This window comes from Haematobia irritans, chromosome 5 (assembly GCF_050003625.1).
Source record: "Haematobia irritans isolate KBUSLIRL chromosome 5, ASM5000362v1, whole genome shotgun sequence".
Classification (NCBI taxonomy): domain Eukaryota; kingdom Metazoa; phylum Arthropoda; class Insecta; order Diptera; family Muscidae; genus Haematobia; species Haematobia irritans.
Window position 1 is genome coordinate 24268887 of NC_134401.1, and position 27476 is coordinate 24296362.

General features: G+C 34.5%; 2 protein-coding genes and 5 non-coding genes across 11 annotated transcripts in view; 5 read left to right on the forward strand and 2 right to left on the reverse strand.

Annotated features, from left to right (window-relative positions):
* The window catches only part of LOC142240060 (alpha-tocopherol transfer protein-like), a 37129-nt gene extending 34762 nt beyond the window's left edge, over window positions 1-2367 (reverse strand). The window contains exon 1 of the mRNA XM_075311781.1: window positions 2167-2367. The gene's annotated coding sequence lies outside the window, so the exon portion shown is untranslated. The remainder of the gene's footprint in view (window positions 1-2166) is intronic.
* Window positions 2368-9285: 6918 nt separating this feature from the next.
* Window positions 9286-27476, reverse strand: part of mwh (multiple wing hairs) — a 446956-nt gene continuing 428765 nt past the window's right edge. For 2 of the 5 annotated variants that reach the window (XM_075308857.1, XM_075308856.1), the window contains exons 4-10: window positions 16222-16507; window positions 13481-13653; window positions 13295-13408; window positions 13052-13234; window positions 11313-11639; window positions 11149-11251; window positions 9286-11084 (exon numbers count right to left, since the gene is read on the reverse strand). In XM_075308857.1, coding sequence (XP_075164972.1) covers window positions 9663-11084; window positions 11149-11251; window positions 11313-11639; window positions 13052-13234; window positions 13295-13408; window positions 13481-13653; window positions 16222-16507 — 2608 coding nt within the window. In that variant the 3' untranslated portion in view covers window positions 9286-9662. Of the gene's footprint in view, window positions 11085-11148; window positions 11252-11312; window positions 11640-13051; window positions 13235-13294; window positions 13409-13480; window positions 13654-16221; window positions 16508-16642; window positions 16782-27476 lie in introns of those variants that run through there. The other 3 variants (XM_075308860.1, XM_075308858.1, XM_075308859.1) reach the window with 3 other exon arrangements.
* Window positions 14441-14559, forward strand: LOC142242044 (5S ribosomal RNA). Its single transcript, XR_012723933.1, has one exon. It is a non-coding gene; the product is annotated as a 5S ribosomal RNA (ribosomal RNA).
* LOC142242239 (5S ribosomal RNA) lies at window positions 14989-15107 on the forward strand. The gene has a single exon (XR_012724078.1). It is a non-coding gene; the product is annotated as a 5S ribosomal RNA (ribosomal RNA).
* Window positions 15448-15566, forward strand: LOC142242039 (5S ribosomal RNA). Its single transcript, XR_012723928.1, has one exon. It is a non-coding gene; the product is annotated as a 5S ribosomal RNA (ribosomal RNA).
* On the forward strand, window positions 16116-16187 carry TRNAE-CUC (transfer RNA glutamic acid (anticodon CUC)). The gene has a single exon. It is a non-coding gene; the product is annotated as a tRNA-Glu (tRNA).
* TRNAE-UUC (transfer RNA glutamic acid (anticodon UUC)) lies at window positions 23778-23849 on the forward strand. The gene has a single exon. It is a non-coding gene; the product is annotated as a tRNA-Glu (tRNA).

Sequence of the window (27476 nt, forward strand, 5' to 3'; positions counted from 1 at the left end):
GCTGTCCACTCAGCCGACTGTCGATTGGACTCAGGAGTGTAGTGATGGAGCCATATTTCATCCATTGTCACGTATCGACGGAAAAACTCGGGTGTATTACGAGTTAACAGCTGCAAACACCGCTCAGAATCATCAACACGTTGTTGCTTTTGGTCAAATGTAAGCTCGCGCGGCACCCATTTTGTACAGAGCTTCCGCATATCCAAATATTGATGAATGATATGACCAACACGTTCCTGTGATATCTTTAAGGTCTCTGCTATCTCGATCAACTTCATTTTACGGTCATTCAAAATCATTTTGTGGATTTTTTTTGATGTTTTCGTCGGTAACCGCCTCTTTCGGGCGTCCACTGCGTTCACCGTCCTCCGTGCTCATTTCACCACGCTTGAATTTTGCATACCAATCAATTATTGTTGATTTCCCTGGGGCAGAGTCCGGAAACTCATTATCAAGCCAAGTTTTTGCTTCCACCGTATTTTTTCCCTTTAGAAAACAGTATTTTATCAAAACACGAAATTCCTTTTTTTCCATTTTTTCACAATTACAAAAGTTGCTTCACAAAAGACGCTCTATCTCACAAACTAATTGACTTACGTCAAATTTTGACACGAGTCATTTGAAAGTTTGTACTATATAAACATAATATGCATTTAATACTAGCGACGCCATCTATGTGTCAGACCGGAGACTTATCAGCCAACCTGTTAGCCCCCATATAAAGCGACCCCATATATTTCAATTCTGGCTCTATAATTACAGCACGAAAGTTCATATCGGTTCGTAATTATTTCTTCCCTATATATACCGGTCAAGAACTGAATATATACGTCTTTAATCGACCTTTCTTTTGTCTACTATATCTTACTATCTTGCAATTTAGAAAATGATGTTAAGAAGTTTTAAGATGCCTTGCCATCGACCGCAACCCAAGTAATTTGATTGTGGATGACAGTCTTTAGTAGAAGTTGCTCCGCAATCCATGGTGGAGGGTACATACGATTCGGCCTGGCCGAACTTACGGCCGTATATACTTGTTTTTTATTCATCTTCTACATTTCGTTTATTATGCAAATTATTCACAGTAAATTGCTATTGTGAATTTAAGATACTTCTCTATATTCAAATTCAAACTGGTAATTCTGAAAGGATTTGCAATGATGAAATGTTCTCATATCATCAGCATGTTAAAAACATATTTAAAATTAATTTGGTATTAGGCGATAATAATCGGCAAGGAGGAACAATAAGCTGTTAGATTTTTTTCAAAAATTCAATTTCCAAAAAATTGTCGAAAGCAAACAAAAGTTAGATTTTTTATCAAAGAAAAAACACTCTTAATGGATTATCCATAATTCTCCAAAAATTCAGACATATTGCAATACCAGCAAGAGCCCGCCACTATTTCTAATTTACTTGTAAAATCGCCTTATAATAGCAAATTGCTTAATTACTGTTATTGCAATCATATTAGTCAGTGTTCCAAAAAAAATTTCCAGTCCAATAATTTTGGTAATATTTTTGTTTTGTTTTGTTGATTCATATGAGAATATACAAACCTAATACATATATACTAAAGTTGTGTATACGGCATTCGCATTACACTTCAAAAATCCACTTTAACTTGATTTCAACTGTTATTTACTTTTTTAAAATATATTTCAAATATCGAAAATTGTGGATTTTGAGCGTAATGTGTAGAGCCTATTATAATGGATATGTGTAATATTTTATTTTAATGGATATACGTGTACAGAAAACTGGTTATTAGATTGCTAGAGAATTTTAGAATACCTTTATTAACAATTGAAAAACAATGAATTTTATTAAGTGCATAAATTATATTTCATTATTTATGGAAATATTATAATTATTTAAGAATTTGGATACAGCCAATTTCTCAAATTCGAAACGTACCGTTTCATTTGACTGATATGCCAAAACCAGCTGATTTTCCTTAATTAATTCAGCTGTTTAGGACCGTTTGGGACATCCCAGCCAAAAGAAATTATTCATTTCGGATAGAAAAAATTGCTGTTAAACTAGACTTTCAAATTAATACACATATATATGGGTTTCTTTATATTTGTAGCTTAGCTTATCGGATTGAATTTAAAAATAACACAAAAAATAAAAATTGAATATAATAATTTATTCTATACGAACCTGGCACAGATAATTAACTTTTGTTTTTTTTTTTTTGTATGCTACAAATTGATTTTTTCAAGGCTGTCACAAAATTTCTTTAAAACGCATAAATATTTTATTCACAAATTTCAAATGCAACGATTATTTTGAAAATATATTTTGCCACAATCTCTAATTCTTTATTATTGCTGTATGCAGTATGCACTTCAACAGAGTCAAGAATGTATCTAACATACGTATGGAAAATAATCCAAATAAATACTCATCAGCTTGAGAAAGAGAGGGAGGGAGAGAAATTGCGAATATTATGTTGTCAAAACAGTATATGAAGATTAGTGTTGCCAATTCTTTGTAAATGTCATTCATATGAACATTAATATCTACACAACTAACGGAATAAAACAAGACAGCAAATCAAAATTAGTGTTGCCATACTTTTAGCAAATGTCATTCATATTAGTGTTGTAAATTTTGATTACTTTTGACTACTCGTTACTGTTCGTTACTTTTGAATTGAGTACTCGTTACAACTCGTTACTTAAAAAAAAATTAAAAAAGACATTGTGGGCAATTTTTTTTTCTTCTTTTTAAAATTAAAAACGGTATAGAAAAGCAGATTACAACTTCGTATTCAATATTCGGTATTTTTTCGTCAGGGTATATCTAGATGGCATTGTGTATTACTGATGCTTGCAATTTTCAAACTTTTTAAATCCACCATTGACAGTGGATACAAATATTTAGCGATCATTTTTATCGTGAGACCCAATGTTGAAATCTTCCATGGGTTTTTGAATAAGCTTGGGCCCTTCTCTGAAAACAATTGGATTGAACCAGCTGAAATCAACGACATTATTATTCATACTATATGCATGAGACGTGATCCATGTGATTCTTTAAATTAAAGCTCCCACCTACACCCAATGCAATTTTTTTTTTTCAAATGCAAACGTCTTTAAGAAATCAGATAAATTTTTCACTTTCTTCAAATATGAAGCCATATATCCTTTTCGTGTCATTTTAACTGATAAAACGATTTTCGAAAACTTAAATTAATACTTTCCAAGAAGTCAAGAATTTTACTTCCAAACCGCCAACTTACTTACCGTTAGAAGAAAAAAACTGGCATTGAAGATATTGAGTACTCATTTTCTCGTAACGAGTACTCAAAAAATTAGTCAGTAACGAGTACTTGTAATCAAATACTCGTTACTTTCCCAACACTAATTCATATTGACTTTGTTATCTACACAGCTGACGATTAATTCAATTTTTTATTGTCATGGACATTAATATCGACATCGATAACAAGGCCTCTAAGAATTTTGCCAGCAAAAATAGCTATAAAATTGCTATGGATTGGAATTGTCGCCTTTCCGAACTCTCGACTTTTTCACGATTTAGAAAAAATTAACTTTTCGAGATTTTTAAAATTTGAAAAACTCGGTTTTTCGATACTTTGACATTTTTAAAATTTGCAAAAGTCGAATTTTCCAAAATTCGGAAAAGTCGGTACGGCTTAGGTATAGTGACAGCCCGTTATTGTAGGCTATGTTTAGCCTATGACCAGAATGTATTATTATGCCGATAAGGTGGTTTAGCCATGTATTTCCAAAAATAATAATGAGTTCCCTTTTTTCAGCGGTATTTTAGAAAAGTCGTAAAGCTTACAGCCTGTTTCTGTATGTCGAATGAGCTCTGTCGATCGACTAAAATGGAAACAAACAGCTGAATTTATAACCAAAAAACAGCTGTTTCTATGTATTTCAGTCGATCTATTGAACTCGTTCGACATACAGAAACAGGCTGTTAATTACGACTTTTCTAAAATACGGAAAAGTCGGTACGGCTTAGATGAAGTGACAGCCCGTTATTGTAGACTATGTTTAGCTTATGACCAGAATGTATTATCATGTCGATAATGTAGTTTACCCATGTATTTCCAAATATAATAAAGAATCTCTTTTTTCCAGCGGGATTAAGCTTTCAGCTTTATTGTTAACTCTAGTAGTTCTATTTTTAGTTATTTAGTTCAATTTTTTTGTTAGAAAAAAATTCCATGAATTGCTTTTATTGATTGTATAAGAAACAGAAGTTTCATTATCGGCATGTAAGTTAAATATTATCTTTTTTTTTGGAAAGCCATAAATTTCTTATAGAATAGAAAAATTCTGCCTAAAGATAGGTACCGACATTTAGGCGATTTGGGCTCTATACGCGGCTCTGCAACTTTATCAAAGATTCGCTTCTACAGATTCGTTCACAAGTAACGAATGAGTATACATACCTTGTTTTTGCTGGTAAGACAGGTTCGCCATTTATTGTGTTATGGGAGATAATGTAAATGGTCGATAATATCGTCCTAAGGAGAATTTTGCCATCAAAAGTATATCACGCTTAATACCAATATTTGGGATGAACATAGGCCTTATGCAGATTTATTTGCTAGCAACAACATTGTCAAGCTTCTCGTCTCCGATTGTCTCCATTTTGCTGTACTGAGAGGCATATGTCAGAAAACTTCAAGAGGAGCTTGTGAAGTTTGCTTCGCCTTTCTTGTGAGTAGAGAAATTTCGCGAGAGGTATACACGGGACTAGAGTAATATATCGATCGATAAGATCATATAATAATTGTGAGATGAAAATATGGACAGTCGATAACAATATCTCAATAGCCAAAGTACTAACAACTTTAATTTCCTTGCACATTTAACGAAATTTCAGCTACACTTATTAAATGAATTTTTACTACCAAATTTTCGTTAGGTCGTTTTTATCGACCGTTTACAATGTCTCCTGTTACAAAAATAGACTACCGAACTGCTTTATCGGTATATGGCAGTAATTGTTAATTTTCCACCAACAAAAAAGTGACACCAAAAAAGTAGTGACAAGTATATACGGCCGTAAGTTCGGACAGGCCGAAGCTTATGTACCCTCCACCATGGATTGCGTAGAAACTTCTACTGAAGACTGTCATCCAAAATCGAATTACTTGGGTTGCGGTAACACTTGCCGATGCCAAGGTATCTTAAAACTTCCTAACACCGTAATATATACCACATAATCCATACGTGGTATATATTAAACTAAAAAAGGCCGGATCGATTTATATGGGGGCTATATATAATTATGGACCGATATGGACCAATTCCTGCATGATTGTTGGATACCATATACTAACACCACGTACCAAATTTCAACCGGATCGGATGAATTTTGCTCCTCTAAGAGCCTCCGAAGGTCAAATCTGAGGATCGACTTATATGGGGCCTATATATAATTATGGACCGATATGGACCAATTTTGGCATGGTTGTTAGAGACAATATACTAACACCACGTACCAAATTTCAATCGTATCGAATGACTTTTGCTACTCTAAGAGGCTCCGGAGGTCAATTTTGGGGATCGGTTTATATGGGGGTTATATATAATTATGGGCCGATGTGGACCAATTTTTGCATGGTCATTAGAGAACATATACCAACACCATGTACCAAATTTCAGCCGGATCGGATGAAATTTCCTTCTCTTATAGGCTCCGCAAGCCAAATCGGGGGATCGGTTTATATGGAGGCTATATATAATTATGGACCGATGTGGACCAATGCAAATGCATGGTTGTTAGAGACCATATACTAACACCATGTACCAAATTTCAGCCGGATCGGATGAAATTTGGTTTTCTTAGAGGCTCCACAAGCCAAATCGGGGGATCGGTTTATATATGGGCTATATATAATTATGGTCCGATATGGACCAATTTCTGCATGGTTGTTAGAGACCATATACTAACACCATGTACCAAATTTCAGCCGGCTCGGATGAAAGTTGCTTCTCATAGAGCAATCGCAAGCCAAATTTGGGGGTCCGTTTATATGGGGGCTATACGTAAAAGTGGACCGATATGGCCCATTTGCAATACCATCTGACCTACATCAATAACAACTACTTATGCCAAGTTTCAAGTCGATAGCTTGTTTCGCTCGGAAGTTAGCGTGATTTCAACAGACGGACGGTCGGACGGACGGACATGCTCAGATCGACTCAGAATTTCACCACGACCCAGAATATATATAAAGGGTGATTCTTTTGAGGTTAGGATTTTCATGCATTAGTATTTGACAGATCACGTGGGATTTCAGACATGGTGTCAAAGAGAAAGATGCTCAGTATGCTTTGACATTTCATCATGAATAGACTTACGATCTGCCACAACGTCGAATTTTCAGTGAATGGGCCCTAGAAAAGTTGGCAGAAAATCCGCTTTTTTATCGACAAATTTTGTTCAGCGATGAGGCTCATTTCTGGTTGAATGGCTACGTAAATAAGCAAAATTGCCGCATTTGGAGTGAAGAGCAACCAGAAGCCGTTCAAGAACTGCCCATGCATCCCGAAAAATGCACTGTGTGGTGTGGTTTGTACGCTGGTGGAATCATTGGACCGTATTTTTTCAAAGATGCTGTTGGACGCAACGTTACGGTGAATGGCGATCGCTATCGTTCGATGCTAACAAACTTTTTGTTGCCAAAAATGGAAGAACTGAACTTGGTTGACATGTGGTTTCAACAAGATGGCGCTACATGCCACACAGCTCGCGATTCTATGGCCATTTTGAGGGAAAACTTCGGAGAACAATTCATCTCAAGAAATGGACCGGTAAGTTGGCCACCAAGATCATGCGATTTGACGCCTTTAGACTATTTTTTGTGGGGCTACGTCAAGTCTAAAGTCTACAGAAATAAGCCAGCAACTATTCCAGCTTTGGTAGACAACATTTCCGAAGAAATTCGGGCTATTCCGGCCGAAATGCTCGAAAAAGTTGACCAAAATTGGACTTTCCGAATGGACCACCTAAGACGCAGCCGCGGTCAACATTTAAATGAAATTATCTTCAAAAAGTAAATGTCATGGACCAATCTAACGTTTCAAATAAAGAACCGATGAGATTTTGCAAATTTTAGGCGTTTTTTTTAAAAAAAAAGTTATCAAGCTCTTAACAAATCACCCTTTACTTTATGGGGTCTTAGAGCAATATTTTGATGTGTTACAAACGGAATGACAAAGTTAATTTACGCCCATCCTATGGTGGAGGGTCTTTTTGGATTCGGAAGTGGTGCAAAATTGGCGCAGAAGCGATGATTTTAACATGGGCTTGCCATAGGACGGATGTCCACCATTTCAACAGCCATTGCACTGAATTTACATCACTTCTTAAGGTGTGATGCGAATCCAGTGATTTGGATGTGAATAAAGAAATTTTGTGATATTTTGACGAATAAATAATTTTTAATTTTTAATGTTTTTATGAATTTTAATGCATTATAACGCTTGTCTGGAACAATGCATTATAACGCTTGTCTGACATCAAATATTTTCAAAAATTCGCAATTTTTCTAGAAAGGATTTAGCATTTTTTTTTGGCAAAAGTTGAATAATTTGCCGTATTTTATTAATTTTTAACCTGTTTTTAACCCATTTGAAACAATAACATTTTAAATTTCCCATTAAAAATATGAAAAAGGCGAGTTATAAAAAATTGACTCAAATGAACTTCCTGTGCAGTTCAAATAAAGAACATCTTTGGGAGGACATTTTTGGAAGTGCTTTTAAAGTTGTGCCTTAAGAAGGACTTCCAAAATTTTTTTGCTGGGTAAATATGTACATTGGGCTTTAATGTTGCTTTGTACCACTATCAGAAATTTCATTTGCCGATATGTATTATATGTATTTCTTAAGGGAGCACAATGTCAAAAATGGATAATAACGCTAAACGGAATTTTCATTAGCAAATACACCAATGCATTTCTAATGGGTAGTGGAAATTTCCCATAGAAGTGCTTCGTGGATGACAAACAGGTTTGCGCATTTTTTAGTTCATATGTGTATCATATATGAACTGATAAATTAACTCATCCTAAAGTCCTGTATGAAGCTGTAGCGAAATTTTTGCTACCCATAAGTAATACATAGACATTTTTCCTAACAAACATATTGTGGAGAGTTATTATTGATTGTTTACATAAGAATTACATTTCGACATTTCGCAATTTCAACAAGAAATGCTTAAACGAAAATTTTCATTACGATGTTATCGTTTATTAATATTTTCTCCGATAAAGCCCCTTATGCTCTTGCGAAAATATCGGTTTCATATCAATAATCCGGTTTTGGCATGGGTTTCTTATGGGAGAATATATAAAAAATCGATAACATTGTGTCAAAGAAAATTTCGCTATCAAAATGAGCTTATGCATTTTTTATGGGTAGCGAATTGTTTTTTAGAGCTGCAAACCGAGCTTTGAGAGGCAAAACAGCCTTTAATTTCGGTTGCACCTCTAGGAAAGTTTGCTACCCATACGAAAGCTTTTTAGGAAAATTCCGTGGAGACTTATTCTCGACTGTATAGCAGGCTTACATTTTCTTCAATACACTGATCTGCGTTAGAAGTCGCATACAAACCTTGGTATATAATCCAACACAATCAATCTTATGTATTTTATTAAGTGTAAAAATAAATGTGCCGGAAATATAATTATGAAAGATAGGACCAAATACTTGTGAAAGAAAGAGTGCAACTGGAAAATAAGACAACGAATAAAAAATATGATTTTTTTTATATTATACAAAAATAACTAAACATTTTATTTTGAAAAAATTATTTTGCATAAATCTTAAATAGAAAAAGGGGAGATAATTTGCTTTTGAATTTTCAAGGGAAAGAAAAACACTTGTGCTAATATTTGCTTAAAAGAAAAGTTAGTAAAGTGTTTTGTAATTTCGCAAAACATAATTACTGTGCATTTTAAATGTGTACTAGAATCTAAGAAAATATATACGAGATAATAGTAAAAGGGATATTTGAACTTAAAATAAAATTCTTAATATATTTTTAGAATTTTACCAAGTTAAAAGAATAGACATATATGAGGAATCCTTAGATAACAAAAAATAAACTTATTAAATAATACTTATATTTATTGAATTTAAAGATTAGCTTTTATTATTAATTTTATTTATATAAATTATAAACTAAATGTATGTATATATAAATACGAAATGGGAAAAATCAAACAAAATTGAAAATTTAGTTAGTAATAAATAGTTGATTAAAAAGCTTTATCCAAGTGATGTTGACTAAATATTATTTTTTTTTGTATTAAATTTATTATAATTTCAAAAGATTTTATTGGGATATATGTATATTTTTGTTATCGAAAAAGAAGTGGATTTTTTTAAATTAATTTATAAACACTATATATATTTCATGAAAAAAAAAAATATTTTGATTTCTACATAAATGTAAATATAGCAAAACCTATTCTAATATATTTTTCAGGATTTTCTGTTTAATAAATTAGTAAATAAAGTCTTATAATAATTTAAAGTTTTTAATTAAAATTTCTGATATTTATGTTTACATAGTGATTGCACAAAATAAACAGAGTTTTGAGTATTTAATTCTATAAAGAAAACCTAACTTATATTCAAGATCAAATTTTACTTCCAATTTTAATATAGACCTGATGGTATATCGGTAACTTTGGATCCTTGGGTATATGACCGCGTTCTTGTGGTCACATTGTGATTATTATTCAATAGATCTGGTCTTGAATTATGCGTAGGATTATATGGACCAATGCGTATGGTGGGATTACTGCCAAAATAGATTTGTTGATTCGATTTCGATTTTTCACGATTACTAGGCATTAGGCTGGTTCTTTTGCCATTCTGTTGATCGGCCTCGTGGTAGGCTTCATTATGGCTAGCAAACACCGCCTCTAAACGTTCAACATTCTTGGTAACTCTCCTAGCCTGTAGGGCTGCGGTCAAATCAGGTTTAGGATATTTCTGAGCCGTATTCATGCCGGTCATAAAAAAGACACCATTGAACTGTTGAGGTGGTACACCATTGGTCTCAGTAAAGCTTTCCCTCTTTGGAGCCCCATTCATATTTATTGCATTGGGATCTGGCTCCTCCTCAGGGCAGTGGGAACCTTCTCTTAAAGCTTTCATTGTGGGATCATCTTCACAATGGCGGGCATTCATAATAACATCCAGGAGTTCTCGAGTGGTATTGTTTGAGAGGTGTTTAGTGCCAGCTGACTCTGGTATTTCTGGTGAATCCAAGATGGATCTGTGATAGGATTTATCTTGATCTTGAATAACATAATCACTTTCATCGAAGAATGTCTTCAGGGCAGCCACTTCCTGATTGGCATTTACAGTTTTTTGCATTAATAACATCCCATATTCTGAGCCATCTATATCCGAACCATCTGGTTGTACTAAATGGGCCAAAGATCTGGATTTCCTGGGTGGTTGTGGTACTATATTCACCGGTACTATTTCTTTTTCCTTGGCTTCTTTGGATAGTTTGGAAAACTTACATCCGCTATGAGACAATTGCTTTTCGGCTTCATTAACAACATTATCCAATTCTTCCATGGCATCTTCAATGGCTGGATCTGTCTGTAGTTTGGTATTCTCGGGCATCTTCTTACCGTTATGCTGAGGCAAAACCAAAATGGGCACTGGTGATAATGAAGGTCCCGTATCGGAACTGCTTATGCCTTCATCTTCATGTTCTGAAGAATCTGGTGGTTGTTGTTTCCCAGGTGGTATATGACGTGGCAATGTTACTGGCTGTTTATCTAAAGATTTAAAGGTGTTCTCATTTTGGGCTCCCTGTAGGCGGAATATTTCCCTTTGCAATTCAGCACAACGTTCTTGTAATCTTCTTTCCATGGAGGTCAAGACAGCTTTCTCCTCGTGCAGTATTTGAACTCGTCTCTCCAGGATAACCATTTGGCTACGTACCCTATCAGCTTCACGTGATTGGGTAATCATCTTGTCAACATCAACATAAATGTCATGGAATTTCTTTAATTCTTGGCGCAAGACATCCAACCAAGGTGAAGACGAGGATATTGTCTAAAGATAGCGAAAGGTTTTAAAGGTTCTACTAAAAAAAAAATTAAATAAAACCCGTAAATACCTTGGCCAAATTATTCGGATCGAAACCAGCCTGAAATAATTCAGCTTGCAAATATAAACGTTGTTGAAGATTCTCGGAGCTTTCCAAAAAGGCATTAATAAACCTACATCAAAAGAAAAGCGTCATAAATTTACTATCAGGATATTATAACGAATTCTACTTACTTAACTCCCACCGCTTGTAACTCTCCCGAACCACCTCCACTATTCAGCATACCCATTAGTAAACGAAAACGTACCGGTTCACTACATCTTAAACGCAATGTAGACATTGCTTCTGAAATTGCTGTATGACCTGCATTGGCAAATTTCTGATTACCATGACCAAATGAGTTTTTATCGCAAGCATTAGCCATCAACTGCATAGCCAAAATCCTAGCTCTTATACCTTGTCCCGTGGCTGAGGAAGCCAAAGGCATTAAACCGACGGGAGTTGTTCCCAAACGTGATGTGGCTTCCAATGAACGGGAACAGCAAATATTTAAACATTGCCTAAAAGATAATGAACAACAATGCAGCAGATCAAAGAAAATTATTGGGAAAATGGTTAGCAGTTGCGAAGGTTTGGACTGGGTACTTTGTCCACCTTTTGCTATAGTTCTGTTAATCCATTAATACAGTTTTGAGCTCGGTATACATTTTTAGAGAAGATTTAGTTTAAACGTCAATAAGGCATTTTCACCCCATGTTTGTAATGGAAGAAAAGTCGATAACATCGTTATCATGAAATTTATACCTCAGTTCAATAATAATCGGATGATGAGAAACCTGTCATTATTCCCGGAATTGTTGATATAGACTGTCAATCTACACAGTCTTGAGCTTGGTATAAATGTTTAGAGATTTAGTTTAAATGCCAATAAGTCAATTTCATTTCATGTTTGTAATGGAAGAATACCTCGTTATCAGTTCAATACTAATCGGATGATGAGAAAACTGCCAGTATTCCCGGAATTGTTGAATCTATCCAGTACTCCAGCAATTCCATATTCGGTCTTTCTTCCATATTGACCTAGAAACCTAGATACGATCTAGTATATTTTCGTTTGCTTATTCTCCAATTATGAAAATCGGACACTTTAGAGAGATTAGTCCTGCTGACAGACTTAATTCTTTTAGGTCCGATGGATTTAAAGCGGTCTGATTGGTTATTCTTTCCAGAGTCTTAAAGCGGAAATCCGTAAGTCCTCTATAAGAAGATTTTCACGGAATAAAAACAATATTTGTCTCCATTCCTACTGGATATAAAATATATATATACAGTGAAACCTCTCAAACATTAACATTCTGAAAACCGGACACCTTCCAAATATGGACAGTTGTCTGGGGATGTTTACTAGATGAGTTCATTAAAATTAACCTGTCATAATTGGACAAATGTGGACAAAATTTAGGAGAATTCAGAGGTTTCACTGTATAATTACTCTAGTAATACAGAGGTAATTATATAGGGTCCAGGATATAGAACGATTTAAAACTCTAAAGGACACTTGAATTTTCCGCTACAATTTGGTCGGCCAGCTGAAAATCTCAGTGGCACTTAGTGGATACTAATTGATGGTCATGTGAAGGTGCTCAAATCTCTGTGCTGAATGGGAGGATACTATCTCCTTCCTTGTTCATGATGGTTTGGAATTACTTTCTCGACAGCTGGATGTTCTCCGAAAGTACTCCAATACTCGGAGTTAATAAGAGGATACTATCATCTTCCTTAGCGACGATGCTTCATTGTCTCAACAGTTTTTATAACCGGTCAAATAGACCTGAAGGCATCCAACCATCCCTAGCCCATCTGGACTTTATGCTTTAAAAAGCTTTATACAAGATTTTCCCATATTATTGAAGTTAAAAAAACACTGTACATTTCAAAGAATCCCCGATCCCTTGCATTTGATTATACTTACAAACATGCCAACTCATCTAATAAAGCTCGACGTTGATAACTTTGCGAATTTCTGGGCATAGTACCAGTATTGCCAATTACTGTAATGGGAGCATTAACTGCCTGTGATAATTGAATAGATCGTAAAACCTCGAGCAGTAAACTAACTCCATCAGATGGTGTGGCCACAAATTCTTGAACAAAGCTAAAAAAAAAACAATATTATCAGTCATAACGTATAATAAATAGTAAACTATAATCTTACCTTGGAAAAGATACCCTTAAATCAGCCCTTAATTTTGTTAGCAAATCCGTTATTGTGGAAAATTGCCTTAATGACATTTCACTATCGCTGGATACTGGACCCATTATGGGACTTCTGAAAAGTTATGGTATGAATAACATTTATTTATTCTGAACAAAAGGATTTCATTTTGAAAATTGTTCGTACTTGTAATCCGAGTGCTTATGCGGCAATGTTGCCGATTTGAAATTGTCTTCAGGTGGCGCTACCTCATTGGCATCATATATGGATCTTGGATTGGCTCCACTTTGTCGTTTACCAAACTTTTTCAAAGCCACAACATAATCTTCGGGATTGTATACAGGTGGTCTCTGATTTTCCTATGAAATGAAAAAGAATTTTTAATTTAACTAAGCATTTATAGAATCTTTCTATTATTGGGATCAATTTTATTTTTTTTTTTTTGAAGGCTCCCCAATTAATTTTCGCCAACGAATAGCACAAATTTAGCTGAATATTTATTTACAAGTGATGAAACACTCTCATATTGATTTTCTCTTCTTGGTCGGTATACATTCATAAACTTCATTCATATTGTAAGGCCTAACACGCTGAGTACATAGGTTCTCGTCCGATCATCGAAATTAGGCAGCGTCGGACGCGGTTAGTATTTAGATGGGGGCCGCTGTTATTTCCTCGAAATTTCTCACAACTGTAAAATATATACACTCTGTAGACGTACGTATGCACATATTTTATTTTTAAATTGTTCCTGGAAAAAATTTTGCATTCATTTTGGGCAAATATTTGTCTAGTGTGACCATACCCCTAAGCGCGCGATGCACCTTTAGCGAAATATATGATTCCCTTAAAAACATACTGCAAGATTGCCTTATTGGCATACACCATGAATTTCCTTTACAAATATTCAGAGTTATCGCTCAAAAATAACCATTTCCAACCAATAACACGGTTTCGCCAAGTATTTCTTATGTGAGCAAAATGTAAACAATCGATAATAACGCTTCACGGAATTTTCGTTATCAAATATGGCAAGGCATTCCTTATGGATAGTGAGAATTTCCGCTAGAGGTGTATACCGGTCTTTAAGCATAAGCTTAAATTTCGTAGTTGATGAATATGAAGGCAAATAGTCGTACATCTTCCGCCAACGACCATACCACGCTGAGTACATCGGTTCTCGTCCGATCACCGAAATTAAGCAGCGTCGGGCGCGGTTAGTACTTAGATGGTGGACCGCTTGGGAACACCGCGTGTTGTTGGCATCGTTCAACTTTTTTTATATTCATTTCTATCGTTTCTCCACTACTACGAAGGCTTTATTACTCTTAAAAGAAAATATTTGATTTTAATATTGCTTATAATTTTATACACACGTTTTAAATAACAACTATACCTGGTCATTTGTAGCTTTTTGAAAAAAGTAAAAGTAAAGGATGTACTTTAGCATAGAAATTTTTATTAATAATTATTATGGAATGACATTTTGAATGAACCCATTAGTTTTCAAGGTTTGAAATATTCGGAAATTACATTATGGGCATTGTCATTTGTTTCTTAGACATATGTTTAACATTTCCAAACAGGTATTTAACTTAAACATTATCGTTGGAACAGAAACACTACTTCATTCAATTGTATATAAAAGAATGCTGCTAGTTGATTATATGAAGCGGAATAGTCGAGCTTCTTTCGCCAACGACCATACCACGCTGAGTACATCGGTTCTCGTCGGATCACCGAAATTAAGCAGCGTCGGGCGCGGTTAGTACTTAGATGGGGGACCGCTTGGGAACACCGCGTGTTGTTGGCATTAGTCAACTTTTTGTCAATTGTAAACGCCAGAACTGGTGCCCATTTATATTAAATCAATTTTGTGAGTTTTTGTCTGCTCAATTTCACAGTTAACCTATATTGTAGGCAACCAAAAACGAAATTTTCGGTAGAGATGCATGTAGGACTTAAGCTCGGTATGCAACTATAGCATAATACAAACAATCGATAATAACACTTCACGGAATTTTCGTTATCAAATATGGCAAGGCATTTCTTTTGGATAGCGACAATTTCTGCTAGAGGTACATATCGGTCTTTAAGCATAGGTTTAAATTTCGTGGTTGATGAATATGAAGACAAATAGTCCAACATCTTTCGCCAACGACCATACCACGCTGAGTACATCGGTTCTCGTCCGATCACCGAAATTAAGCAGCGTCGGGCGCGGTTAGTACTTAGATGGGGGACCGCTTGGGAACACCGCGTGTTGTTGGCATCAGTCGACTTTTTGCTAATGATAGTAAAAGCCTGCTTCCAATTTGGTGAATTTTTGTACTGTTCTTTATATTCGAGAATCTACATTAAAAATTTATCATTCAGTCATAGTTAGTTGCATTAATGTGTAGGATTTATATTTTCCATTAGTGCTTTGCTTATAGATAAAACTCAGAACATCCATTTTTCCTAGCTTTATAAACAAAAAAAGTAATTCAGTTATAAGTTTTCTTCGAGTTTTTTTTTTTTAATTTTTCTGCAAGTAATTGTTTTGTTTTTAAAATTTCATTTTTTTACTACCCTTCAACACAACCATGTGGAATCATCTTTGTTATTTTTAGCATTCACTGAGAACACAAACAAGATATGTGTGCGTGTTGTATTCACCCTCGACGTGTGTTGAATTCTATTCTACCACGATTGTTGTATTTTTAACATAATATACAACTTTGGTGCTATCCCTTTCTTTCTCATATGCTCGTATCTGCGGTGTTGAGTAAATGGCTTAACGTTCGTGTTTATTGTTATTTCTGCCACTTTGTGCTAACAGTCCCGTATTGTCTAGTGGTTAGGATATCCGGCTCTCACCCGGAAGGCCCGGGTTCGATTCCCGGTACGGGAAAATTTTTTTTCGCCTACTATATTTTTTAACTTACCTTGCTGAAGACCGTCTGAGACCAGCTTGTTTCAGATGTTGTTGACATTTTGTATGAAGCCATTGAACCATTTATGCTACTACTGCCACAATTGCTGCGTTGTGTAATTGAAGATGAACCAACGGCGGCAGCTCCAGCACCACCAACTCCTTTATTACTTCCTCCAGCGCTGCCACCTCCTCCACTATGGACGCCAGATTGGGTATTATTGTGTGGTGGCAATTTAGGTGAATTTTGACAAACGCTGGGAGCCATTTGATAACTATGGGAAATTGAGGAAAATTCACTAAAAAGATAAGAAAAAAAATGTAGGAAAGAAATTCATTAGTTAATGATGTTTGCAAATATGACAGGTATGTAAAGTATTATGCATATCTTTACGAAGGTTATGTTGATGTACACAAAACAAAGACTTTATTACTTCGGCTTAAGGCTGTCATCATCTTGGGTCTGATGAATATGAACACGGTAATACTAATTCATTTGTTCCGTTTGGTGCGATATCTTCTCTGAGACAATAATTATGTAAATGTTTTTACCAAGTATATTCGTTGTTTGTCTACATTGGCTTCTGTTTTTCCCTGTCTGATCGAAGTTGGGAAATGGACAGATGGTTTTGCCATGAATCACTTTAAAGTGCAGCCAAAAACTTTTGAAATTGCTGAAAAATCATTTTTGATGTAGACTGCTTAAATACTCATAAAATTTTAAATTTTATTGTCAAACTAAAGCTCGAAAACTGAAAGCTAAGCATAAAATCTTTTAAATGATGAAAAAAAAGAACTACACTAAACTAAGAAAATAACAACCTAATGGACTAACATTAAATTACCACATTTTACGCTTTGCAATGAAGGGTAATAAACGTCGGTGTTAACCATTTGCGGGATAATTCGCTTGTGTGGTCGGCTTGTATTTCGTATAGCATTGATGAGTTTTTTCATGGAAAGCCCGAAATGACCTTAACATTAACCTTAGCTTAAAATCTAAGCTAAAAAACGTTTTTATAGCCGATTACAGAAGAATGTAATGACTGTGGTAGTGTCGGGACTTATTAATGGATATTGGGTCAAATCTAAGAACACATCAGCTAAATGCATGTCTGATAGCAGAATATAAAAACAATTACTTTGTAAATTGTTGTCAAATCCTATAGAAAGAATGCAATAAAAATGATTATATCGATATATAGTCATGAACAGCACAAAATATATGCCAGCATCCCGATATTGGCTAATCATTTAGTTAACTTTTTGACAAATTTAGAAAGAATGCAATGACTGAAAGTAATGACACTTATGAATGCCCAGTGACCAAATTCCATAACTTAACAATGATATACTTGTGTACCATATATTTAAAATAATTGTCTGGTAATTATCTAAAAATCCCAATTTTAGTTTATTTAAGTCTTTTCGGAAATAATTTCCGCGCTGCATCACGTTCATAAAAGCATTATCGGGCAACTCTGCAAAAGTGATATGTTCAATAAAGCATATGAGGCTGCAAATATCCTTTCCTTAAAAAAATCAAGTTGATATTTCTATTTAAATACCTAAAAGGTAAGTATAGAATGTTTTATATTAATATGACATTTAACGCAAAAATAAAATATCTTTACTAAGCCAAACCCCCGATTTGTAAATTTGTTTCAGACACGATCAAATCAGCCACTAGGACCCGTACAACTTACATTGAGTCGGCAAGAGGCCTCCAATTATGTTATATGTATATATACATATGCAACTTAACGAAATTCTTCGGATTTCCAAAAGTTTGACTGACTTTCTAGGAGTACTTTAGAAGATCAGTGAGTTCTCCAACAGAACATAATGCGTCTTAGAATCTCTCTAGATGGAAATCCTATATATGTAATTCCTACTAGCTAGCACAAGGATTGCAAGTGGAATTATTAATATTCTGCACGAAACCTTAGGGATTCCTAAGCATCTGAGAAAAGGTATTCGAATTGAATAAGAAAACAGAAAAGGATCCGCAGTTAGCCGAAGAGTATGACAGGAAAATATTTACAATAGGACATTTTAGAATTATGACTTCGGAAGAGATGGCATTGCGTTCAAAAAGGACCTTCCTTCTACACATTTCGGGGTGATACATCCTACTAAAAAAAAATAATAATTGTGTTCAAAACTAATAATTGTGATAATCTACGCTCGCAATAGAATCGGAGGACAGAAGTCATTATAAACAGAGCCATCAAATCATCCGATGTGTTCAACATAGACGGAATCTTCATGAGACCTGTTGCTCTCATAGCTATACTGGCGAGGAATAATTTATATAACTAACCTTGTAAAATATTTATTTGAATTTAGCGGCTATTCTACCATCGCATTTGAAATTCTTAATAGGTACCTATTCCATGAAACGCGGAACATTGTAGGTCTCAATTTCTTCTTTCTACTAAAAAGGCATGAACCATTCATTGTTATTGCCTAAATATATCCAATAACATGATTGTATTTTTTATTAAGATCCCCTTGTATCGTAAAATACACTAACATTGTTTGTTATTTCTTCTAATTGGTCATTAGTGGTGAACTAAAGGTTAATAACCAATAAGATACACTGTTCCAATAGCTTAGTTGCTATACAGCCTGATGACTTGAGTTGGTTTGGCGCTTAAACGTTCCATGCTTTACTAACGGACGGACAGTATTATTTGAAGAAAACTGCTGTAAATATAAGTGGGTTTAGCACATGGATGGATGCATAGATGAACTCCACCAAAACTCCAGAGCCGTCACTCAAGGTATGGATAATTGATGTAGAAAACAGCAAACATTATCGCTACAACGAAACAAGTTTCCACGCACAATTTTCAAGTTTGTTTTCAACAAGTTTTCCTTTCGATGTGCTGGTATACAATTTCTTTTTCACTGGGAAATTTAGATTTTTTTCCATAATTGTTGTTATGTTCAATGATCGTTTGGCAGATAGCCATAAGTATTTTTTTTTTGCGGTTATACAAATCAATTTTCCCGATAGGAAAAGACAGAAGTTGCCTCCATTGTTATTGGCATTTAATTTGTATGAAGGTGCTGGCGGTAAAACACTTCAATTGTCACTTCTCAGAAGGCGACAAAAAAGAAAGACACAAGATGAAACTCTAACTTCAACCATCTTCCATTGAACTTAGGATCGAGATAATCCGGGCTGCCATGCGCTTGCGCATTACCCCCATCAGATGATTATGGCTACTATTTCTGCGAAGAAGATGTCAAATTGTGACTGCTGAAGTAGCAGTTGACATTTTTCACTTTCTCCGAAACATTTTGTGCAGTCATGCAATTACAATCCGAACATATTTTTAATAAATATATATTTTAAATTTGTTTATTGACTTTTTTACCAGAGATTCGAACAACAGGGAAAAATGAGAACAACCGTTAATTTCTTTGAAAATTATAAAAAAAAAATTCTAGCACTTTTTGGTTTTTACGGTTTTCATTAAGTTTTCTGAGTTTTGTATGCAAATCATCATAAATCATAAGTTTATCCATAGCCAAGCAACAATAGTCCATGTATTAATAATACATCAAGAGGCACACTTCTTTAGTGATCGTAGACATATGCTCCACCATACTTAACCGCACCGATCTAAACGACCCATTTTCATTCATTCACTCCTTCAGACAATCGTTCATACAGTAATCCATTGTAAATTTCAGATAACTATCAATATTGTATGCTTGGCCAGAAGTTGCTGGTTGTTCAACGGCATGTTGGTGTTGTTGATGGCGGCGTGCTGGTTGGGAATATCAATACCAAGTGAATTTATGAACAGTAGGGTAAAGGGAGTAGCGTTGTTGTTAAGGAAAAAAAATTAAAATTTAAACACATACGGATATAAAAAGTCTTATAGAAACATATTTCGTAAAAACTGGGCTTTTGAAAGAAAATAAAATAGTTCATAGTTTTAAAGCATTTGTATTAAAAAAAGAAAATTTATCAACTGTAGTCTGCCATAAAATAAATAAAATGTAAAATAAATTAAAAAAATCAAATTTTACTTTTTAAAAGGTACTTAGTAGGATCTAATTAATTAATTGTATGACTGCTACAGTCGTTGGTTTGTATGGATGCCACCAAATTTGTAAATGATTCTCTTTATATTTGTCACAATTTACCCCACTGTGATACGTAAGAAAGTACCACGATGTAGTGATATTCTGTCATTTTTATTTGCTTATGCGGTTACTTTTATTTCTCGATCGGCTGGTGTTCTTTAGTGAAAGATAATCATAATTTCGTTAAAAAATCCATTCCATTTTAATTTATTCTGTTTGTTCTTTTCCAATGGTAAACATAAAAATAAATAGTATAAATATTGAATGGACAAAATATGTATATTTTTCCACGTGAAAAAAGACGTGAAATCTAAATTTCATAAAATACGGGGTGGCTGATTTGAATTGCAACCAAATTCAGCTTGCCGTCATTCCTAAGCCGCTCATCTTACAACTGACAGATTTATTCCATGGACATTTCATTTCTTTGTTTACAAGCTTACAAAAGTATTTCGATCTATTGCTTTCAGAATAATTTTATTAGTGATGAAATTCAAGCGTGACAGTGTCTTTGCTGGAAAACCACAAGTGTCTATCGTTTGTTCGCAATCCACGTGACAAATGTAGAAAACTGCTCGCGAGCTGAACAAATCGCGAGAACGGATCCAACAAATGAGATTAGTCGTCATGTCTACCAAAGACGGAATCTTCATGAGACCTACTAAAGTGGGTATTGAACTTGAATGTGAGTTGTATTACAATATAGAAAAGGAACCACAGTTCGTCAAGAGAATACAAAAAATCACATGATAGAATCATGAAGAGATTGCATTGCATTCAAAAAGGACCTTCTATCTTCCCCACTAGTTTAATGTATCCGCCAAAAAATCCTAAATGTGTAACAGAAGCTATTACGAAAGAAACGGACAGAATCTTCATGAGGTCTGACGCTCTCAAAGTTAAAGTGGGTATTGAGACTTGAATATGAATCTACCCCATTCAAACGTAGAGGAATCCTAATTGAATTACAAAATTGAAATGAATCCGCAGTTCGGTAAGAGAATAGAAGAATATTTAAAAAATTACATGCTAAAATTATGACTTCGGAAAAACATAAGAAGTGTGTTCGGCGCTGATAATCCATCAGATCAGCCGATACATTTAACGTAGGCGGAATCTTCGTGAGATCTGTCGCTCTGAACAAATCTTTTGTTTTTCGTCTAATTGGACTAAAGCCACTGAAGTTCCAAAAAATGCAAGAGGTCGCCGAAGCTCAAAAAATTTAGACTGGAAAAAGCCGAGGACTAATGTTTGGTTTTCACAGATGAGAAGCCATTCAAAATTGAATGACTTAAAAGGGATGTTCCCCGCTTAATTTCTACTGCACAATGACCACTAAAATCTCAGGATCTCAATCCGTTGGGCTCTTGAGTCTGGGGTATCTTGGGGAGTAAGGTTGACACAAAAAAAAAAACCTAATTGTCGATCATGTCAAGGAGGCGCTTCGACGGGAATGGACCAAAATATCGTAGAGCCACTTTCGTGTGGATATGAAGGTTTGTCGGTCCTTGAAGGCCGTCCACTTCCTGTTGGACCGGAGTGGATGTAATATTGAATATTCCACTGCAATTTATTATAAAATGACTAGAAAATGTTGTATCACAATGTATTCGTTTAATAATTTCAATTAACTAAAAAACTATAGCATTTTTCATTAAAGTGGACTTGGACCCTTCTATCCATCATCGACAGTTTCCATGACATTCGTATTCTTACCAATATCTCATATTACGTAGATACTGTTTTTTTCCTTATATGTACATATATAATTTCACATTTCTTTTATTTGCTAATAAAGCATTGATGTATTTTAAAATCGCTTTGCATGCATAATTGACAGGTGCTTGGAGTTTTGTGATATTGCATAGCAGAAAATATTTCTTAGGTGGAAATGCCAAAAGAGAAAAAATGTGCTTTCCTTATACCATTTGTTTGTGATTTCTTAATAATATTCTGAAAGAAAATGTCAGTTAGTCCGGCAGTCCATCAGTCACTGTCATTTGTTGCATTTGTGGTTTCTTGTAAAATAAGCAATTATATTTAAAATATGTGACTGGCATAATTTAGTATTATATCAATCGTATTGCGAATTATAATTTGTGGTTTTTTGTGGTGTAATCCTGTCGTTGGTTTTGAGTTATGTATTATTTTTTGCAGAATTATGTTGTTATTTTTTTTATAGCGAATTACTGGGAGTTTATTTGACTTAACACGTAATCTTTTGGGTGATTTAGCTAAAATTGTTCAAAGAATTTCAAGAAATTTTCAATGACCATGGCGCCGCTAAATTGTGGTGTAGGGGAAAATTCTACGCCTCGGTAGGCCTCCCTAGGGAAATTTCATTGAAGACCCCTATAAAGCCCGAAATGCACACACCCAGAGAATCATGATCACCTCTTAGAGCGATTGTTGGGCACTATCGAGCTACTATCGATAGCAGCCAGACATTTTCGATAGTACTATCGATAGTTAGTCGATAGTTTGGCTTTCACATCACCAAATATTCTCCTTTTTTGTGACGTCTGCTGCAGCATTAAAAGGAATGGATCGCTTTCTCCAAAGAGGTGTAATATTTACTTTTAAAGTAGTTCTGAATTTTGACTATGTGTTGAATTTCAGCTAAACTTCGGAGCCCCATGACAGTCAGTGAGTCGACCATGTCAGGCATGTGATTAGAACATCACAGACTCAGAGAAAGATTTGGCTACCGAGAGAAAAAAGAAAAATAAAATCTTTCAAGTATGGAAATATTTTAAAAGGTCAGAGGACAAATAATTTTCAAAGTGCCTTAATTGCGGAAAGAAGTATAAAACGAGCAGAAACACATCGAATTTTCACGACCATCTAAAAAGATACTATTCTGGCTTGGAAATTCTAGCCTCTGATTCCAGCTATTTCTGCGGATACTGCCAATATTGCACCGACAAGCAGAAGTTGTTGATCGTCAATACATTCAGTAGCTTCTTACTTTAAAAGAGCCGTTTTGTACGACACAAACATCCCTGTAACAAAGCGGGACAAATTGTTTTCGAGAGGCGAAAAATTTTAACATTATTTTATTTTTAAACCAAACCTTTTGGATCAAATAACTTTAATATCGTAAAATATTCATATTAAAATATTAAACAAATTTTAAATACGAACCAAATATGTATATTATTGTGGACGATACTATCGTCGAATATCGATAGTACTATCGTCAACTATCGATGGTTGTGAAATTATTATCGTCGACTATCGATGGCGCCGACTATCGATAGTTCTCCACCTCTAATGGTGGTGGCTATAAACAATCTTGAATGCTCATCAAAGAGACAATAAACTATGAAGTCAAATAAAAGACTGAGAAAAAAACTAAAACCAGTCATATATTATAGAATTCAAAAATTAATGAAGTATGTACAAATATTTCAAATCTTCTTTTCGTTCGACTTTTATTCATTTTTTGTCAACGTAACACCATCCTCCCATATGGTCTAGTGGCTAGGATATCTGGCTTTCACCCAGAAGGCCCGGGTTCGATTCCCGGTATGGGAAAGTTTTTTTTTTTTTTAATTTTTATAGTAATTTTATTCCTATTCACCTTATGAAAATTATTTATTCGCTTGAACAGCACAATCCTCGATAGTATAGTGGTTAGTATCCCCGCCTGTCACGCGGGAGACCGGGGTTCAATTCCCCGTCGGGGAGAATTATGTGTGTGGTGGTTTAACTAAGTTTCCACATATTTTTTTTAAATCTCGCGTTATTTTTATAATTTACTAAATATTTTTTTAATTACAACAAAGTTTATCCATACACTGTTAGAAAAATATGTTTTTCATATGTTCCGATATAAACAAAATGTGTTTCGGGGCACAATTTTTAAACACAATATATTTAAGTGCAAACATGTAATGTTCCTAAACTAACACAAAATGTTTGGGACACATATGTTAATATGTTAGAATATATTATATTTGGGGCATGAATGTTTCATAAAAATAATATGCGTGAATGTAAACATATATAAATTTACAAATTTCGAGTAAACATATATATGTTGTGATACTTTATTCAGAGAGCGACAGAGAGAGAGAGAGTTAGTATAGAGAAAGAAATAGAGATGGAAACCGGGAGGGTTGAATAAAAAGATATCAACATAACACAGCGAGAGAATGAAATGAGAGCAATTTCTGTGAAACCGCTTGTATGTTGTTTCGGAAAACTGTTTTATAATATGGCCAAAAATTTGGTATGCTTAAGTCTAAATATTATTTAATTTGAATAGTAGATTGAGTATTCGGAATAAAGAGAATAGACATTCGGAACCAAGAAAATAGACATTTGAAAAAAAAAAAACAGCATATTTGTATTACAGAAAAAGATGCGAAGAACTCAAAAATTTCGTGGAAGTTAAAAATATGTGAGGGAATGAACACAATCTTCGTTGGGGAATTATTCCAAGCATATACTATTTTTGGACTCAAAATGCTTCCAAACATATAATATGCTCACATAAAACAAACATATTAATGTTTCGGCGGTATCCAATAATATATGTGCTTCCTGCAAAATATGTTTGGAACATATGTTAGAGAAGCGATTTTTTTGAGGGTGTATCTTCCTTTATAGCTTTAACAATTATTTATCACAATAAATGATAGCTATGATGGTGAGTTTTTATATGATGTCGCGTGGTGTGTGTTTTCATTCATATTCATGGGCAAATGAATCATCCATCATAACAGGGATTCAAAAATTGTTAAGTGTTTTCAATGCTCAATATGGGGTGTATTTCGATTGAAATGCATATAAAGTGTAAAAATATGGATTTCCGATTCTAAGCGGACTTTATGTATTTAAAATGTTTTCTACAGTAGTAACATTTCTATAAAAAATTTTCTATAAAATTTTTTTTTGGTTGGTAGTTTTTTGGTAGAATTATTTCAAAATTTTGGAAGATTATTTTTGGTTCGAGTGGCAACCGTGTTCGGAGGTCAAATCTGGGGATCGGTTTACGTGGGGTCTATATATAATTATGGACCGATGTGGACCAATTTTGCATGGTTGTTAAAGACCATATACTAACATCATGTACCAAATTTCAGCCGGATCGGATGAAATTTGCCTCTATTAGAGGCTCCGCAAGCCAAATATGGGGGTCCGTTTATATGGGGGCTATACGTAGAAGTGGAAAGATATGGGCCATTTGCAATACCATCCGACCTACATCAACAACAACTACTTGTGCCAAGTTTCAAGTCGATAGCTGGCTTCGTTCGGAAGATAGCGTGATTTCAACAGACGGACTGACGGGCATGCTTAGATCGCCTTAGAATTTCACCACGACCCAGAATATATATACTTTATGGGGTCTTAGAGCAATATTTCGATGTGTTACAAACGGAATGACAAAGTTAATATACCGCCCATGCTATGGTGGAGGGTATAAAAAAATGCAATAAAAGGTCTCTCAAAGATGTAGAAAACGTATTGCATTTGGTGGCACATTCTCACTAAAGCCTAGTATTAAGATCACGTTTTCGCACGAAAACCTGTTATACTCCTTATAAAAAAACGTTAGCGCGGAATAAATGCACGCTCACAAAAAATCGCTTCTGTAACATATACTCCCAAACATATTTTGCTTCAAGCATATATATTTTTGGGTATTGCCCAAACATTTATATGTTTGATCTCTTCCAATATATAATATGTTTGAAAGCATATTGGTCTAAACAATATATGTTTGGGTAGTCTAAGTTCCAAACATTTTGTATTTTTGCATCCAAATTCAATAATGTTGTCTTCCAAAAAACAATATGTTATTATGTGACCATATGATATGTTTGAAAGCATTTTGCACCCAAAAATATTATATGCTTAAAAAAAATTCTCCCAAACAATATTGTGCTCAAAATTGTATATATTTATTTATATATCTACAATCATAACGAATTATGAAAATAAACAGGTAATATAGGTGCTAACAACATAGGTTTTCGACCTGAATGCTCAAAATTTTGTTTCTGCCCAATTGTATATTCCCCCACATCTTTCTCACTTCCACGAGATTTTTTAGTTCTTAGCACGTTTTTCTGTAATACAAACATTGTAGAAGAAATTATTCAATTGTATGATTTTTTATTTTAATTTTACCTTTTGCCGGACGGGGATTCGAACAGCGGACCATACAGTTTGTAAGGATCAAAGAAGTAGCTGATCAATTGCCCAAGGAAAAATAAAATGTTAATTTTGTAATAACAAGCAACAACCACCAACTTAATTCAATATCGCTCCCTGTTAAATAGCGCTCCAAGCTACTAAACACATATATGTTTATAGGCTATTTCTAAATTAATATATGTTTGCATCCAAGCATATTATATTTACAAACATTTTATGCCCCAAACATAATATGTTCTAACATATTAACATATATGTCCCAAACATGTTATGCTAGTTTATGAACATTATATGCTTGCACTCAAAAATATTGTGTTTAAAAATTTGTGTTCCAAACATATAATGTTTATAGCCAAACATATGAAAAACAGCCTTTTTCATCCGTGTGCGAAATCCTTGTTTTGAGTATTTTCAGACACATATTTATACAACCCTGGATTTTTCGCACGAAAAAATAGGCAAGTATATTATTTGGCATAAATAAGTAACATCCCTGGATCTGAGATCCTATTTACAGCGATAGATGAAGATATTCGTATTTCGCAGAAACGAACTTAGTACTAAGCATAAAGTGGCACAAAGTTCCCATATTTTGTGAAATCATAAATGCTCTAAATGTACAATGCCAGTGAATGATCAATTTAACAAATTTCATTTTTATCCAATTGCTCAAACATGCATCTGCAAATTGTTGTGTATTGTTTTTTTGTCATCATGCATGCAATATTGCAGACTTTGATAGTACCATGAGAACTTAAGTCACGCCAGGCGTTTTGCAATAGAATTTTGTTAGGCATTTGAAATGAGTTGAGTCTTTAAATTTCCATAGCTTTAAATCTACAAGCGTGGAAATTTTGCCTTTGAGAACTTCGTTATGATGTCAAATATCTGACAGCACATGACACCCTGCCAAGCAAGCTGATAGGTATTTTCAAAAATAAGCCAATGACATGACAAGCGAGACACTTACCCTATTGGGTATCTTAACACTTTCCA